The sequence below is a fragment of the Vipera berus genome, assembly GCF_964194415.1.
Source record: "Vipera berus genome assembly, chromosome: Z".
NCBI classification, from domain to species: domain Eukaryota; kingdom Metazoa; phylum Chordata; class Lepidosauria; order Squamata; family Viperidae; genus Vipera; species Vipera berus.
The window spans coordinates 102,333,949-102,349,193 of NC_138205.1; the positions used below are offsets into that span (position 1 = coordinate 102,333,949).

The 15,245-nt window shown below is 34.5% G+C and overlaps 1 protein-coding gene across 1 annotated transcript in view; it reads right to left on the reverse strand.

Annotated features, from left to right (window-relative positions):
• Window positions 1-5,841: 5,841 nt before the first annotated feature.
• Window positions 5,842-15,245, reverse strand: part of PPP1R9A (protein phosphatase 1 regulatory subunit 9A) — a gene marked incomplete at its 5' end in the record, with an annotated part of 73,811 nt that continues 64,407 nt past the window's right edge. The window contains 3 exons of the mRNA XM_081346351.1: window positions 5,842-6,188; window positions 8,874-9,056; window positions 13,092-13,220. Of these exons, the coding sequence (XP_081202477.1) occupies window positions 5,976-6,188; window positions 8,874-9,056; window positions 13,092-13,220 (525 nt within the window). The 3' untranslated portion in view covers window positions 5,842-5,975. The remainder of the gene's footprint in view (window positions 6,189-8,873; window positions 9,057-13,091; window positions 13,221-15,245) is intronic.

Here is a 15,245-nt window from a genome sequence, read left to right on the forward strand (position 1 = left end):
AAGCCAAAAATTCTTGGAGCAGCAGCACACTTTTAGTTATTTCCTTTTCCACTGTGGACAGAATTACATTTCAGTCTGATTTGGACTTTTCCCATAACGTAGCCAAGATGGTAACTACACACTTCAAAATGATCATTTCAGCTGATGAGTTTTAAAGTTTTTTTTATTGCATTCATTGTCTTAACAATACTTGTTGGCAATAAAGTTATATACACTAACAAATAAATCACAAACTTTAAAAATCTGTAATACAAAGGGCAACTGCCTTTTTTGTTTTATGCCTCCAAATGTAGAGAGAATATTTTCTTGGGAAGTTATTTAAGGAAAAATTGAAAGTACAAACATAGTGCTTCAGCATCTTCCATGCAAAAGATATGACACCTAGAAGTACAAAATTAAATATAAGGATTACATGCAATTGATACATTAAAACCTCCAAACATATCTCTGCCTTTCATTCCTTTTTGATCAAACAAACCAAAATTTAAAGCTGCAGGACACAGGAATAGAGAGGATTTGAACTTAAGCTGCTTTACTTTAGGAGTATAGTTTGTTCTAGAATATAACTTTACAAAAACAGGAAATAAAATGTGAAACAGTGATAAAATATTTCTGAGAATTTTTCAGTGTATTGATTTAGTTTCCTTCCTTTTCATTTTAATTATTTTTGTCCTTTATGGGGATCAGCTTCAATAGTCTCAAGTTAATCCTAGCCCTAAGTAGCAAAACTCCATCCCAAAGTAACCACTGAGAGTTGTCTCAGTGTTCTGAAATTATTGGTAACCCAGCAGCACTTCCACCCAGAATTAGCATAATTTCACTGGATTCTGTTAAATTATGTTTTCTTACTTGTTTTCTGTCTTGTCACAGCATTATGAAGACAACTTCAGGTTAATATGAACAAGTTATGAATACATATTCTGACTTCTTTCTAAGGTGACCCTCCCCCCCACAACGTGCTTGGGAAGGGTTACCATGAGAAAGCGTGTATTACTATTGCCTTCCAAATTACTTACATTTTCCACTGTTACCCTCACAGAATCATATAAATGATAAGGATAGCAAGTTTATTGGAAGAATTGATTATTGCATAATTGTGTTGGTAGTTTCTTTTCCAAAAGGTCAGGTGAAAAAAACAGTCATTAACAATAAAAAATAAATTTCAATGATTAATAAGCTATGTGTATTGCATAATTTACACCCACAAAAGTGTCTTCCAGTACAAGAACGTCACTTCTTATGTCTAAGAGACGATTGGACAGCTCCTTTTCAGGGCTGTTTCAAAGATGTCCAAATAGATATTGTTCCAGTGTCACACAAATACAATAAAATCAAAAAGAGCCATTAACCAAATACGATTTAGTAACATAAAATACTGGCTGATATTAAAGATATCAAAAGAAACATTAACAAATGTAACTTCAGGAGAGAATTTTCTTAAAAACTAAGATCCCACGTTATTAAATTTATAACAGGCAACCTCATGGCTAAAAGCAACTTTTGGCGTTTGGTGAGTTGTATATATGATTAATTGTTCACACCCAAGTGGACTCCTGTATGAAGATATATAAATGAGTAAGTATCTTCCCTTGATTAAGAACATTATAATGAAAATAGTTTCCTGAATGGGCCATTGGCAGAGAAGTTTCAAAATCTTAACTGCTAGCAGTGCAAAAACCGTTCTTCATTCAGATGCTTGTTTGATAGCACCCTGGAAATTGCTGCTCTCTGTTACTGTCTTAGCGGGTTAATAATGCAGTAAGCTCTCTGACTAGTTATTTTTATGCGAAGGACCAATTCCTGTGAGTGAGCCAAAGTGCAAATGCTAGACAGTAAGGCAGAGGCCACTCTGTATTTTTGTAAATAACATATCCTCGCTAAAGAGTTTTCCTCTACCCTTTAAGTTGAATAACTGCAAAACGTCAACCAATGCCTTTGGACGAAAAATTAAACTTTAAAAGTTAAATAGTAATTCAAGGAGTATTTTTGGATTTTAAGTTTCACAATTGTTTTAACCAACAGTTGAGACTAGCCTAATGAAGATCAGCATCAGAGGTCATTTTTTTTTATTTCTCAACCATTTCTGCCTTAGATCAGGAAAGATGCAATATAAGTGAAAAGCAACAAAGCTTACACTCCAAGAAGGGAAAGACACACATTGAGGAGTACCAGTACATAGGATTGTTTTGCAAGTAATTATCCTTCCAGATATTTTAACTGGACTATCTATAGGCTTTGGTGAATTCTTACATGTCTTTTAGGATTCCTTTGCCCCTTTCTCAGTAGGTAAATTGAGTCAGACCTGCATCATCAAAAGTTTTACTATACAGATATCAACAACCAAAATACAAAAATGTTCCCACTACAAAAGTGAAGGTTAAGCTCTTGAATAAACATTAGAGATGAATCCTGTATAAGAAAGGAATGGAGAAGGACCTCAATTTTCAGGGCAGGGATTGCTAATCTTCTTCCGATTTTAATTCTTTCAAGTAATCTCCAGTTACTATTTTTCTAGTAGTTTGGATATAGCCTGGTTGTGGGTACATTTTATTTTTATAAGAAAATTTGCATAGCTGCCCACTCACTGTCAGTGACTTTGGGCAGCTTACAAAAAGAAACACCTAACATACCAACAATAAAAACCAATAACTCCCCCCACCCACTGGCAACAAGAATCAATCAGACAAGATACTTGATGGGCTCCACCCCACTCTTGGTTCCCCAGGCCCATTGGCAAAACCAGGGTCTTCAGGGCCTTGTGAAAGAGTATCAAAGGGGACGTCAATCTAATCTCTGCAGGAATGAAGTTCCAAAGGGAGCGAGCCACCATGGAGATGGCTCTTCTTCTGGATCCCGCCACCCAGATATACCTTCTTAGGACAGGAGGCATGCAACAAACCTTGCCTGCACGCTCTGGTGAATCAGTAGATGTGATCAGGAAAAGGCAGTCATTCAGCTAACCAAATAAATATTTGATCAGTTTTGGAATGTTTCAAGATTTTCAGTTGCTGACTTAACAAGAGAAGGAAGAAAGACTTGTTCTTGCTTCCCATTAAAAGTTACAACAATCCAGATAATCATAAATCTATCTATTCATTTATCTGTTATACTGCAACAATCCAGATCATCAGTACATGTCAGCAAAGATACATTACAACTCTTTTTCCTGCAATTTAGTGGTCACTGAATGCTTACAGTTTCAAGTAACAGTCCTTCTCCTGTTCAAATATCTCTTCACTAGATTCTGCCAACATCTAGGATAATTTAATGACTGTCTAATGGTTCCTTTAATGTTTGTCTATCAAGCACTAGTTAAAGAAGTGCAGGTCTTCCAAAAGGTATACTTGTGAAAGAGAATAGTGTTGTTGTTTGGCAGACATGATCAGCCAGGCTCACCTTTACTATGGCAATTCTTATATATATAAAAAAGAATAATGGGCAGACATTTGAATCATTGTTGCAAACACCTGAAGGGAGGGAAATGAAGAGGAAAAAGGAACAACAGAAAATAAACTATAATTTGGCTCTTACTGATGGAGACCAAGGTTTGGTTTGATCCATTCTATATCTTTTATTTACTCAACAGAAATGTTAATTTTATATATATTTTTTTCTTATGTATAAACAATTACTTTTACTTTAAAAACTTTAAATTCAATGTTTAGGTCTAAAATTATCTCAAAACATAAAACAAAATAAGGGGATAAGTGCAGAACATACATCAAATTAGTCATCTGCAACATCATACAATTTACACAGAAGGAATGTAAAATCGTTTTACAGAGCAATATATAGCCCTCAGGAATTTTAGGGACACAAAATAAAGAACATAAATTATATAAAGGAGAGGAACATGTCCTCAGATGTTACTGATATATACATCCATCTTAAATTACCAGCCTATAAACCTTACAAAAACAGAACTGCATTTAATTCAATTACTAACTTCAGAGGTAAAAGAAAGTTGTTTTTCAGATACCCTTCATTTGCTCAAACACAGCATTTAACCTCTACAATAAATGAACAATGGAATTTGACCGTTCTCAGAGGATTTTGTTCAATCTGTGTCCTCCAAGACAAGTGTCTTCCATTTCGTGTTTTTTTTCTTTTCTTTTGTAGTCTTGGTCCTTTCTGGCACAAAAAACAAGCGTTAGGACCTTCAAGTTATCAGATATGCTGGCAGGGTTTTGTTATTTTAGCTTCAGGTTTCAACCTGAATATTGCAATACAAACATAGAATGACTGAATAGGATTCGAGAGCAATGAGAATCCTGGCAATTATAAAAAGCATGTGGCATATAGAACATTGCATGTAGAACAGGCATAACAAAGCTGCTGAGACGAAAGGGAAAATTGAGCTCCTGTAGTTAAGAAATTCTTTTGTAAAAATTTCAGAATTAAGTCAAGGTAGGCCTTAAATAAAACCTGAATGCCAGCTAAATGATAACAACAAACTTCTTTTAAGTGGCCATATTTTAAAGCCAGCTGTTTTCAGTTCATAGTTCTATCTAATGTAGTATCACCGAAAGAAAACCCTATGCTAAACTCAGTTAGAATAAATTAAAAGGGAAACTGAGATTATAGTTCATAATTTGGCAAAATATTAAAGGCTGCAACTGAAAGAATTTTTTTTTTAAAAAATCCCATTGATTTTAAAGGAGGGATAAGTTGAGTGCATGCTTAAATTTGTCCAATGAAATAATACATCTTTAAAAAGCTTACTTTCACCTGAATGATCGCCTCAATTCTTAAACATTATAATTCTTAAGTCAACTAGAATGTTCCTTGACCCACCTATTTAAGCCTGAGCTTTCAATCCTATCTGGTTATTCTGTTTATGGGGAAAACATCCAAACTGCATTTATTATAGCTATAGCTTTTTTATTCCTGTATTTTATTATAGGACAGTTGGCAATATCTTATGACTTGGCAGTTTAAAAAACACATTGCTTTTTAAATGGCAAAAATTATTTTCTGTAAAAAAAAAGAAAACATATTTCAAAGTGACTTTGAAAGTCAATTTCAGCAGGTGAAACCTTAGCTCTGCCAAGGAATATAATCAACTTCTGCTTCTGGTTTAAGGAAAGACAAAAGGTGGATCATCTTGTTGATCAAAGAAATGTTAATTCTTTTAGGGGGTGGGGAGAAAAGGGTAGCATGCTACTGGAAAGTGTAATTAAACACGTTCCTCAAGGAAAACATTGAAAAATTGTATTTTATTACAAACCAACGTAAATTTAGAAATCCAACTATACATATAAATTCAGAGAATAAATGTTACTCTCTAGTGTCAAACAGCACGTTAAGGCCTTGCTTCCATTGTTCTTTAGTTCCTGGGAGGGGAGAAATGTGGGATGCTGATAGGAAAAGGACTGCCTTCCCCATTGAAATGCAAGAGAATGCCTGAACTCAGCTGCACCTGCTATTTCAGTACCATTTCAGATCCTGAAACTACACTGTGCTGGGAATGAAGCAGAATCCTCTCTTGAGCATGAATGTGAAATGAAGCCCATTTGCAGAGGAAAATATTGAAATTTTGATGTACGTTGTTATCCATGTGTAGTCACTAATATACATTTTACCTCTGGCTATTCATCTTTGCAGGTCCATTGAACCTTTTCTTTTAACACTGGCCTGATTCCAGGGCATTTTAATATACAGTGTAAAAAAACAAAGAAGGAGGCCCAATGCAAATGAGGACAAATATGCCAAGGCAGCATAGATAAGTGAAAGATTTTTTAGTAACATCCCATCCTGGGTTGCTGAATCATTAAAAAATAATGAATTGCTGAATATATCCCAAGTATCCACATTTCTACAGTGGCAGGAAACTATAGCTACTCATGATTTGTTTCCCTTAAGTAAAGCTTCAGATACAGGTGCAAAGCTTTCTCTTTAATGAAGAAAACAGTGTTCACTGTTGTTTTTCCGAAATTGTCTTCATATTCTTAGAAAGCACAGTTAATTCTGGTGTCTCATTGCTCATTAGTCCCCTGAATTGGTTCTGGTGATTGCTTTTCCAGCTTTCTGCACTCCCTTTGAAACTGATCATTTTCCTTCTTCCTAAGTTTTTTCCTTTGCTTTTCCATCTTCTCTTGAGCTTTGTGGGCTTTTTCTAGATTTGCTTTCATTTCTTTGATTTTCTTTTTAATCACAGCTCTCTCCCGGGAAGATGTCATACCAAGGAACTAATATTTTAAAAAAGATAAACATTTTAATGTATGGCAAAATTGCAGGTCCTTTAAAATATAATTTAGATATGTACAAGGCAGCATGGTCTTTAATAGAACAGTAAATATTAATATTCTTGATCTATCAAAGCAACTCATCCAGTGAGCAAAACTACTATTACTAATACTTTAACAGAGAAAATATGCTTACGCCTGGGCATTAAGAATAAACACTTGATTCAATTTTGATTCACAATTGAGTTTCTTCACATCAAAGGATCTATTATGAGAGCCAGTTTGGTATAGTAGTTAAGGTGCCAGGCTACAAACCAGGAGATGGGGAATTTTAGTCAGTGGTGGGATTCAGCCAGTTCGCACCACTTTGGCAGAACTGGAAGCTAATTTTTTGTTGCCCAGGCCCAGAATGGACTTCCAGAAGCGGCATCCACACAGAGATTGCTTACATATTTGAATCCCACCTCTGATTGTAGTCCTGCCTTAGGCATGAAAGCCAGCTGGGTGACTGTGGGCCAGTCACTTCATAAGGTTGTTGTTGTGGGGAAAATAGAGAGAGAAAGGAGCATTAGGAGTGCTGATTTATTTATAAAAGCAATAAATATGCTATGAGGAGTGGTTCTTTAAAATTTAACTTTAATCAGTTTCCTTTTACATGAGCCCTTATAAAGGAACCTCTCAGTTATTCAGCAATTAGATTAATGCTGCCTAGTTTGGCTGGCATCACCTAATGTACAAATGCTACTAAAGCTGATTTCAAATACTTGATTTTCAGTGGAACCTGTTGGCTGCCTTGTATGGTGAGAGAATGTGCCAGATGTCAAAATGTTGGCAAGCAAAACTATAATTCTAAGAACGATCACTTCTAGTTCCGAAACAATTCGGAGCTTCAATATGAGTGACACACATTCCAATATGCCAGAGTGTTTTTGCAGAGCAATAAAAATACAATGCTTGATGTGATAAGATGTAACCTGATAAGCTGGTTGTAGCGGTAAATAGTGATTTATGTGATAGCACAAGTCCATGTAGTAAGAGAGCAAAATATGTGTAGGTCAATCTGTAATAGCTGTAAAGGTTCCCCCGCACATGCGTGCTAGTCGTTTCCAACTCTAGGGGCCGGTGCTCATCTCCGTTTCAAAGCCAAAGAGCCAGCGCTTGTCCGAGGACGTCTCTGTGGTCATGTGGCCGGCATGACTAGATGCCAAAGGCGCACGGAACGCTGTTACCTTCCCACTGTTGTTGTCCCTATTTTTCTACTTGCATTTTTATGTGCTTTCGAACTGCTAGGTTGGCAGAAGCTGGGATGAGTAACAGGCACTCACTCTGTTACGCGGCACTCGGGATTCGACCCGCCGAACTGCCAACCTTCTGAATGACAAGCTCAGCATTCTAACCCACTGAGCCACCGCGTCCCTTGGCATAATAACTATAGGTACATCTATATGTGCATGCATATTTGTTTGGTATACATGTTTACAAGGAAAAAAGTCCTTCTGTACTAAGAAGCTACTTTGGTAAGGCTTTTGCTATAAGAGATGATGTAAAAGCATTTCAAAATAGATGAATATATAACTGTGTTTTCTAAAACCAAAACCGCCAAAGGAAATGAACTATAGATGGTCCTTAAGGTATGGCTGCAACTGAGCCTGGAATTACAGTAATAAGTCATGCTGATTGTTAAACAGATTAGCATGTGAGCAATTAAATTTTATGACAGTTTTGCAGAAGTTGTTAGGTGAATTGGTCATCAATTGAACCCATTGCCTGCAATGGCCATTTTTTGTCAGAAAGCAGAAGTAAACACTGGTTTCTGGCAAAAAGGCTGTAAATTGTGATTATATCACCACGGAATAGCGCAAAAATAGCCATAAACATGGGCAAGTTGCTGAGCATTTGATCACACAACCATGAAAGGAAGGGGTCATCAGAACTTTGAATCCAGGTTGTATTTTTGGGGGGGTCCATCATAACTTTAAGCAACCAGTTGTAAATCTAGAACCAGTTACTGGTATATATTAATAGGATTTAGTAATTAGTAATAAATAACATTTATTTAATGGTACCAAGAGATGCAGTCAAAAACTATCAAGAATTGGGGAAAACAGGGGATACAAGAAGTTTAAAGGAGTATAAAGATTTATTGCAAGCTTATGCTCTCTACAAAAATCTGATCTACTAATAGTCAAGAGAAATTTGTAGGAGTTAAGGATAGAAAGGAATTTAAGGTGAGCTGGACTTAAATCTTTTGTGGGAGCACAGGGACTATGACTTATGACGTCTTTAACCCCTCTCTTGGGCTCAGCTTGGTCATCTCCTACAGTAACTTGAGTCAGGATTAATTTATGATAATAACACTTGAAATCCAGAGGTGCAGTATCTCTGGCCATTAATTTTCAAAATAAAAGAATTCTGAAAAATAACAAATTAAACATTGAATATTAATTTGTTTATTAATTTTAATATCTAGCACTGTGCATCTAAGTATGGTTTTCAGAGGTAATGAGATTTTCATAATTTCAGTGGCTAACACTTCAATTGTATAATTTAATTTTTCAGCAATTGGTATTGCTATACTTTATTGCTATGTATTATCACCTCTATATATCAAGATTTTAATTGCATTTTCCATTACATATTTGCATAATAAAATTCTAAATTATTTTTCCAACACAAAGAAGCAATTACCTTAAGTTTACTGCCATCCAGCTGAAGGAGACATTCTCCATTTATATTATGGGCTGTAAATTCAGAAATACAATGTTCTAAATTCAGGCTCTTTAACCAATTGGAAACCTGCTGCACACTCCATTCTGAAACAGCATGATCTGGAAATTGGCTGTGCTTGGGGGATTGTCCATTATCAAGAATCTATAACAAAAACATTTTGAAGTACAAAGTTCAGAAAAGCTACACCATCAGATCATGGTGATAGTAGCATATCTTCAACATAATTTTAATAAAATTCCCAATTAATTGTGAAATCATATCAAAATTGACAAGATATATCATTTATAAAAATGTGCCTATAGGAAAACTACTAGTTGGATGCTGGGTCGAACCTAACATTCAATTGCTTAATTCTTTGCAGGGAGCAAACATTTGGAAAAATCTTTTTAATATTAGAACTAAAGCCTACTTTTCATATTATTTTTATCTATAAAAACTATTACATGCTGATTTTGTAGAGTCTGGAATGACAAAGGTTCCATCTGATCAAATTTTGTGCAATATTTACCATACGGAGAACCACATCCTAATACCTATACCTTATACAACCTTTTACTTAGAGAAAGATATACTATAGTATATGTTGTATACTGGGTTTGTTGCTTGAGAGAAGAGACGAGGCAAGTGAGTTCAGTCAGGAACATTCTTTATTTGCTTGTAGGAGCTGAACTGGGAAACAGGTCTGCGAATGCAGCTATTTATACCCTGGCCTCTAGATGGCAGCCAATAAGTTTGAACAACCTATTGCCGGCTTCCAGTTCATGTGTGCAACGCTTCCGGACATGCAGGAACAGTCTGCTTCCTGCTGTCCTTTTCTTTCTTTTTTGGAGGACCCTGAAAAGGGTCAAAAATCGCCCTGGAGGCGCAATTACTGAGAGTAGGACTTCCCTGCGATCGTGGAAGGGCAGCAGCCCTCCACTGGAATCTGGGATCATCTCCTTTGGCCCGAAGAAGAAAAGACCAGCCATGAAGATAGCTGATCACTAAGCCACTCCCTGCCGAAAGCCAAAAGCATTACCTAGCACTAAAAAGCAATCTGGAGGACCTGGGTGAGCTTTTACCTTTTCTATTCCCTTAACCATTTTCCTGTGGGACATTCCTGAAAATCTCCTTCCCCATTTTTTGAGAAAACGGCGAATATCTACTTTGGGAACAAATCTTAAAGCCTCAAAGCTACAAAAGAAACTCAATTAATTGAGCAAAGAAATTAAACAATTTCATCTGTATTTACTAAAAAGCTTCTATTTGTTGCTGGGGATCCACTATCCTATCTTCTCTCTAAGAAATTAAGGAAAAATTTGTGAATTAAGGAAAAAATTAAGGAAATTGAATTAAGGAAAAAAATTGGACTAATCCTACAAAAATTCTATATTAATTTGGAAAAAAAGAAGAAAATTCTTACATTGCATCTTATATGTTATTGATGACATCTTGTGGCAAAACGTGGTACAGCAAGTAAATTTCCTTTTTCTGTTGTGAGAGCTGACTGAATAACAGAGCTGTCCTTGACACTATGCTTAAAGATAAGTGTGGGAACACCTGGCACTGAATACAACTCTTCAGGAGGTGGAATTTTTTTGACTATTATTAAAACAGCCTCCATGGAAGATTTAAATGCAAACAACAACAAAATGGATGAATACATCCCACCACTTGACTATAAACTGATACTGGACATGATTTTGGCTATGACAGAGCAAATTAAAGCCAAACTGCAAGAAAAATCTGACAACGTAAAGCCACCAAATCAAATTTTGACTTTAAATGAGGAAAAGATAATTCAAAACCAAATAGAAGAAGTGGAAAGTAACACTAAAATAGGAGATCTCAAAGAACAACAAAAGCAACCTACATAAAACCTTAAAGTCCAAACTTTAATGGCAACTACAAAATTTACAAGCCAAAAAGCAACAGCACCTGAAGAAAGCAACACCAAGAGTGAAGACACTAAAGGCCTTCAAATACACTATATTGAGAATTCAATTAATCAAATGACAACCATAATACCAGCTACTACTTTCTACCTAACCCAGATAGAATTGGAAGAACAAAAAGATTTGACTGATTTAATGACAACTATATTATATCAATCATCAAAAACTGAATTATCAAAGCAAAAATACAATGGTTACAAAGGGGACATCTTCCTTGCAAAACTGACATTTGGATACGCTCCCTGGATTCAAATAAGGGATACAGGAAGAAAGGAAGATACATTTGAGAATTTAAAGATGCCAAGAGGGAAGCATGATTGGCACAAAAGGAAGGCAAGAGTTAGATTTAAAAAACTGAACTTGTTTCTCTTTTGGGATTCCTAAAGATAGACTATAAAAATATCTTTCTATGGATTAAGGGGAATCTCTAAAAAATATAACTGATTTTACATTTAGCTTTTAGATCTGTAAAGGAAAACAAAAGTAAGTTTTTAGAATATAACTCCAAACTATATTATAGAACTTGGAATCACATATCAAAAGATAACATTTTAATAATTGATGTACGGTCAAGATGAGTTATAGAATATTCAGTGGTTACTTTTGAACTATAGTATAGAATCTAGAATTTTATATATAAAAATAGTATTTAAATAATTGTTGAATGGTTAACACAAAAAATATTTTTCTAATAACTGGTGATTTGTTAAGATGAAAACTAGACTTTAATGGTAAAACATAAGAATGTTTTGTAATGAACAATTAAGTTTTGTAGACAAAAGAATTATACTTTATTGAAATAGGGAATTGTGGGTTACCCCAAAATTAAGCTTTTTCCTATATAGTATAGGCTATTCTAGAATATCCTATTGCAATTAGATAAAATTTAAAAACAGGATATTGATATATATTAGTGAAAATATATTTTGAATTTTATTAATTGATTAGGTTATGACTAGAAGTGTACTAACTTGCTTATTTTGACTATGTAATAACTAAGGGAATTAATGAGGGCATCTCTGTTGATCGTAACCTGAACTATTTACAACTGGTCATTTCTTATTTTAACTACCCAACCACCATATTGTTTCACAAACACATGTATATGTAAATATTAAAAAATCAATAAAACTTGTATATAAAAAAACAACCTATTGCCACCCTAGAGGCAACCAATGGCAGTGCTGGAGATGGGTTGTCTGAGGAGCTGGGAGCCGTTAGCCAGCTCCCTGCTTAAGCAACCTTCCAGCATTAAAACCCCATGTGGTACACTTAGTAAAACAAAGCCCAATACATTACAGTATATACTACTAATTAAATGAACTCAATATATCATGCAATATAATGATAACAAATAAATAGTTTATTATTGTCTCACCTCATCATCAATCATATCCAAGCTCTGAGAAGTTTAGCATTAAAAACAACAGAAAATAAAACATTACAGAGAGAAAGATATTCAAGGAATTTAAAAATGCCTACATATAAAGCTTGCAGATCTGGGCTGCAGATGAGCAGATGATCATTAGATGTCAACAAAGAGACACAGAAGCTGTTTAAGATTTTGCTGCCATCTAGTGGTCTTCTAGGTTTCTGCCCTCTAGATCTGAAAGTCCAAGACCCGATGCTGCAACAGATTTCATAATTGAAAATACTATTAGCAATTTATTTTAAAAAGCAAAATGTTATAGAATTTTTGGTACAGAGCCAATTGAATCTTCTTTCTCATTTTTGTACACATGTACAAACATTTTTAAGAATAATGGAGAATTAACTAAAATGCAATATAGAATTTTATATTTATATTGAAATTTAGTAATATAAATGACTCTTCTTTAAAATCAGTTTTCAAGATTCAATATGAATTTGTTGTAAATTTTGATTGGAAGGCATGTTAAACTGTAAAATGTGTGCATGTGAATATGCATTTTCAATTTTATATTACCGGTATTTTCCATTGAATTTATGTACTAGGTTACAATTTTAAAGATTGTTTTTTTGTCTGTGTTCTCCTTGTTCCTTGATTTAAAACTCATTTGGTAGTAACAGCTGTTTTCTTTCCCGCACACATTTTAAATTTTATTTCATGATCAGTAGCTTAACATATCTATTAAGCTAATGATTATAAACAGAAGATCTAAAGAACTACAGTACATAAGCAATAATAATATTTACATATTAACTAGTTCAGATGGGGCACCAAACTCATTTCCTGCTCTTTGAGTACATGTAGAGAAGATACCTCATCAGAAGACATGACTACACAGTGTGAAAATCCTGGGTTTTTTGATCCTAAGCCACTTGTCCCTAAGCCACTCAAATCAGCTGAACTGGTGCTACTTGGGCTGAAGTCATCATTGAACGTGATATTCTGTATAGGAATGAGAACAAAACAAGAACAATCAAGTCCAACAATAAAGACTAGGCCTAAAAGATTAAATTTGAACCTGCTAAGATTTCATTCACTGTGTTGATTTGTTCATCTAGATTGGAAATATAAAAGTGACCTTACTTTAAATATTTTTTAAAATGTAATGCAATGTTATATGCTAACAATGAAGGTGAAACTTTGTGTTTTCCTCCATGTTTATTACTGTAGATATGCTGAATTGAAAGACCTCAATAAATGTTTGGTTTCAACATGGGTTTATGCACCTTTAAAGTTATTTTCAAAGACTGGAAACTCTTTATAGAACTTTTGCTGAAAATGGATAAAAATGAACTGATGATTTCAGGATTTATTGATTAAAGAGACTTGTTTACAGGAAAAGAAGAACTATAATGTGTAATATGGAAAGGCAAAGTTAGTAATTATGTTTGCAACAGCTGCAAAGATTGGAAATTATTGTAAATATCTTTTTTCCTTGCTTTTTCTTTTATGTTTATGTTTTTCTATTTCTTCTATGCCTCTGTAGCTTTTAAATTTTTTGGTAGATCTTATATTAATAGTAATTTTTTTTAAAAAAAAATGGAGACTGGTGGAAAATGTTTAAAATTCCTATCAATTTAGTCCTAGCAGTGGCCTTTTGGTCTTGCCCTCTTTAATGTTTGCTATCAAGTTAATTTGTCCAAAGTGATTGTGCAAATTAGTTAGCTGTGATATACATTACCATATTGTGACCTATAAAAACTTCAAAGACTTTTCAGCGTATTTTCCGCACCTGATTGGTGAGAGCAAGAAAGACGGTCTGTATTAGAGTTTTAATGGCCAATATAGTCAGAACAGTTCCTTGCTTGTGGAATTCAGCATCAGGTAAAATAAAAACAGCCAATCAAAAAATAAGGTTTCAAAGAACATTGGAAAATTACCAAGTTCATTTGATGGAAATTCACACATTAAAAATGGGAAGAATAAGGAGTTCATTTGATCTGGACTCAAGCTTCAGGAGTATCTGAAATTTAGCCTCTTTTTACTTTTAAAATATAAAAAATATATTCTCTTTTCTTTGTATGTTGTCATTTTTAATCTGGTCTCAAAAGGATGAAAGAGTACAGGATTATTTTCTTTCTTTCACAGAGTGCTTCAAACATGGTCATCTGTTGCTGTAAAAAGGGAAAGAAACAAATGGTAGCTTTTATTGTAGGCTCTGATTTTTATTTATGCAATCTCACAACTATGAACCAAATACAGTCTGAAGGGCAAGTGACTTCACTAGAAACCACATATCCCATTACTTAAAATGGGCCCAATTCCACCGAATCCTTAGAACCTCAGTCAATTCTTCACCCCTTCCCACATCTCTGCATGTGTAAAAGTTGGGAAGCCAAGGTAAAGAGCAATTTCCATCCCATAGTAATGATGCATTGAGTTGAGAACAGAAATGTTTTCCTTAGGAAAAGAGTTAATAAAACACAAATCCAGTGCTATGCTTAGTGAGCAGATAACAAAATGAGTTTGTGTTTTCCCACAGTAAAACTGTTGAGAATTGTTCTCGCCATTTCATAGCAATAAAATTATGTAACTTTATCTTTAGCTGCTTCCTAAGGAATCCAAAACCTGTAGTATTCTGGTTTTTATTCAGTTATTCCTACTTTTAGGATATGAAGGGACATATCCATTGTTCTCAAACTCTTCTCCAGTTTGAACTTCCAATCTCTGTGAAGTTTCTTTTCTCTTTCTCTTCTCCAACAACTCAGTGGAAAGTAAATCAAATGAAATTGAGCATAAAATTGGTTTCAAATAATAGTCTGCAGCAACAGAATTATAGGATCAGCATAAAATGTAGAACCAGTCTGATTTAGGGGGCAGGAGGGGGGATTTTATCACTTCCAGGTCAGATATTAACCTGGTTTAAGACATGTTAAAGAATCATTGAGAGGGAGCATGTAAATTTAAGTCTAACATAAATTGATGGAGATGTTTATGAGTTGATCTCAAGATTCAGAATCCCTACTT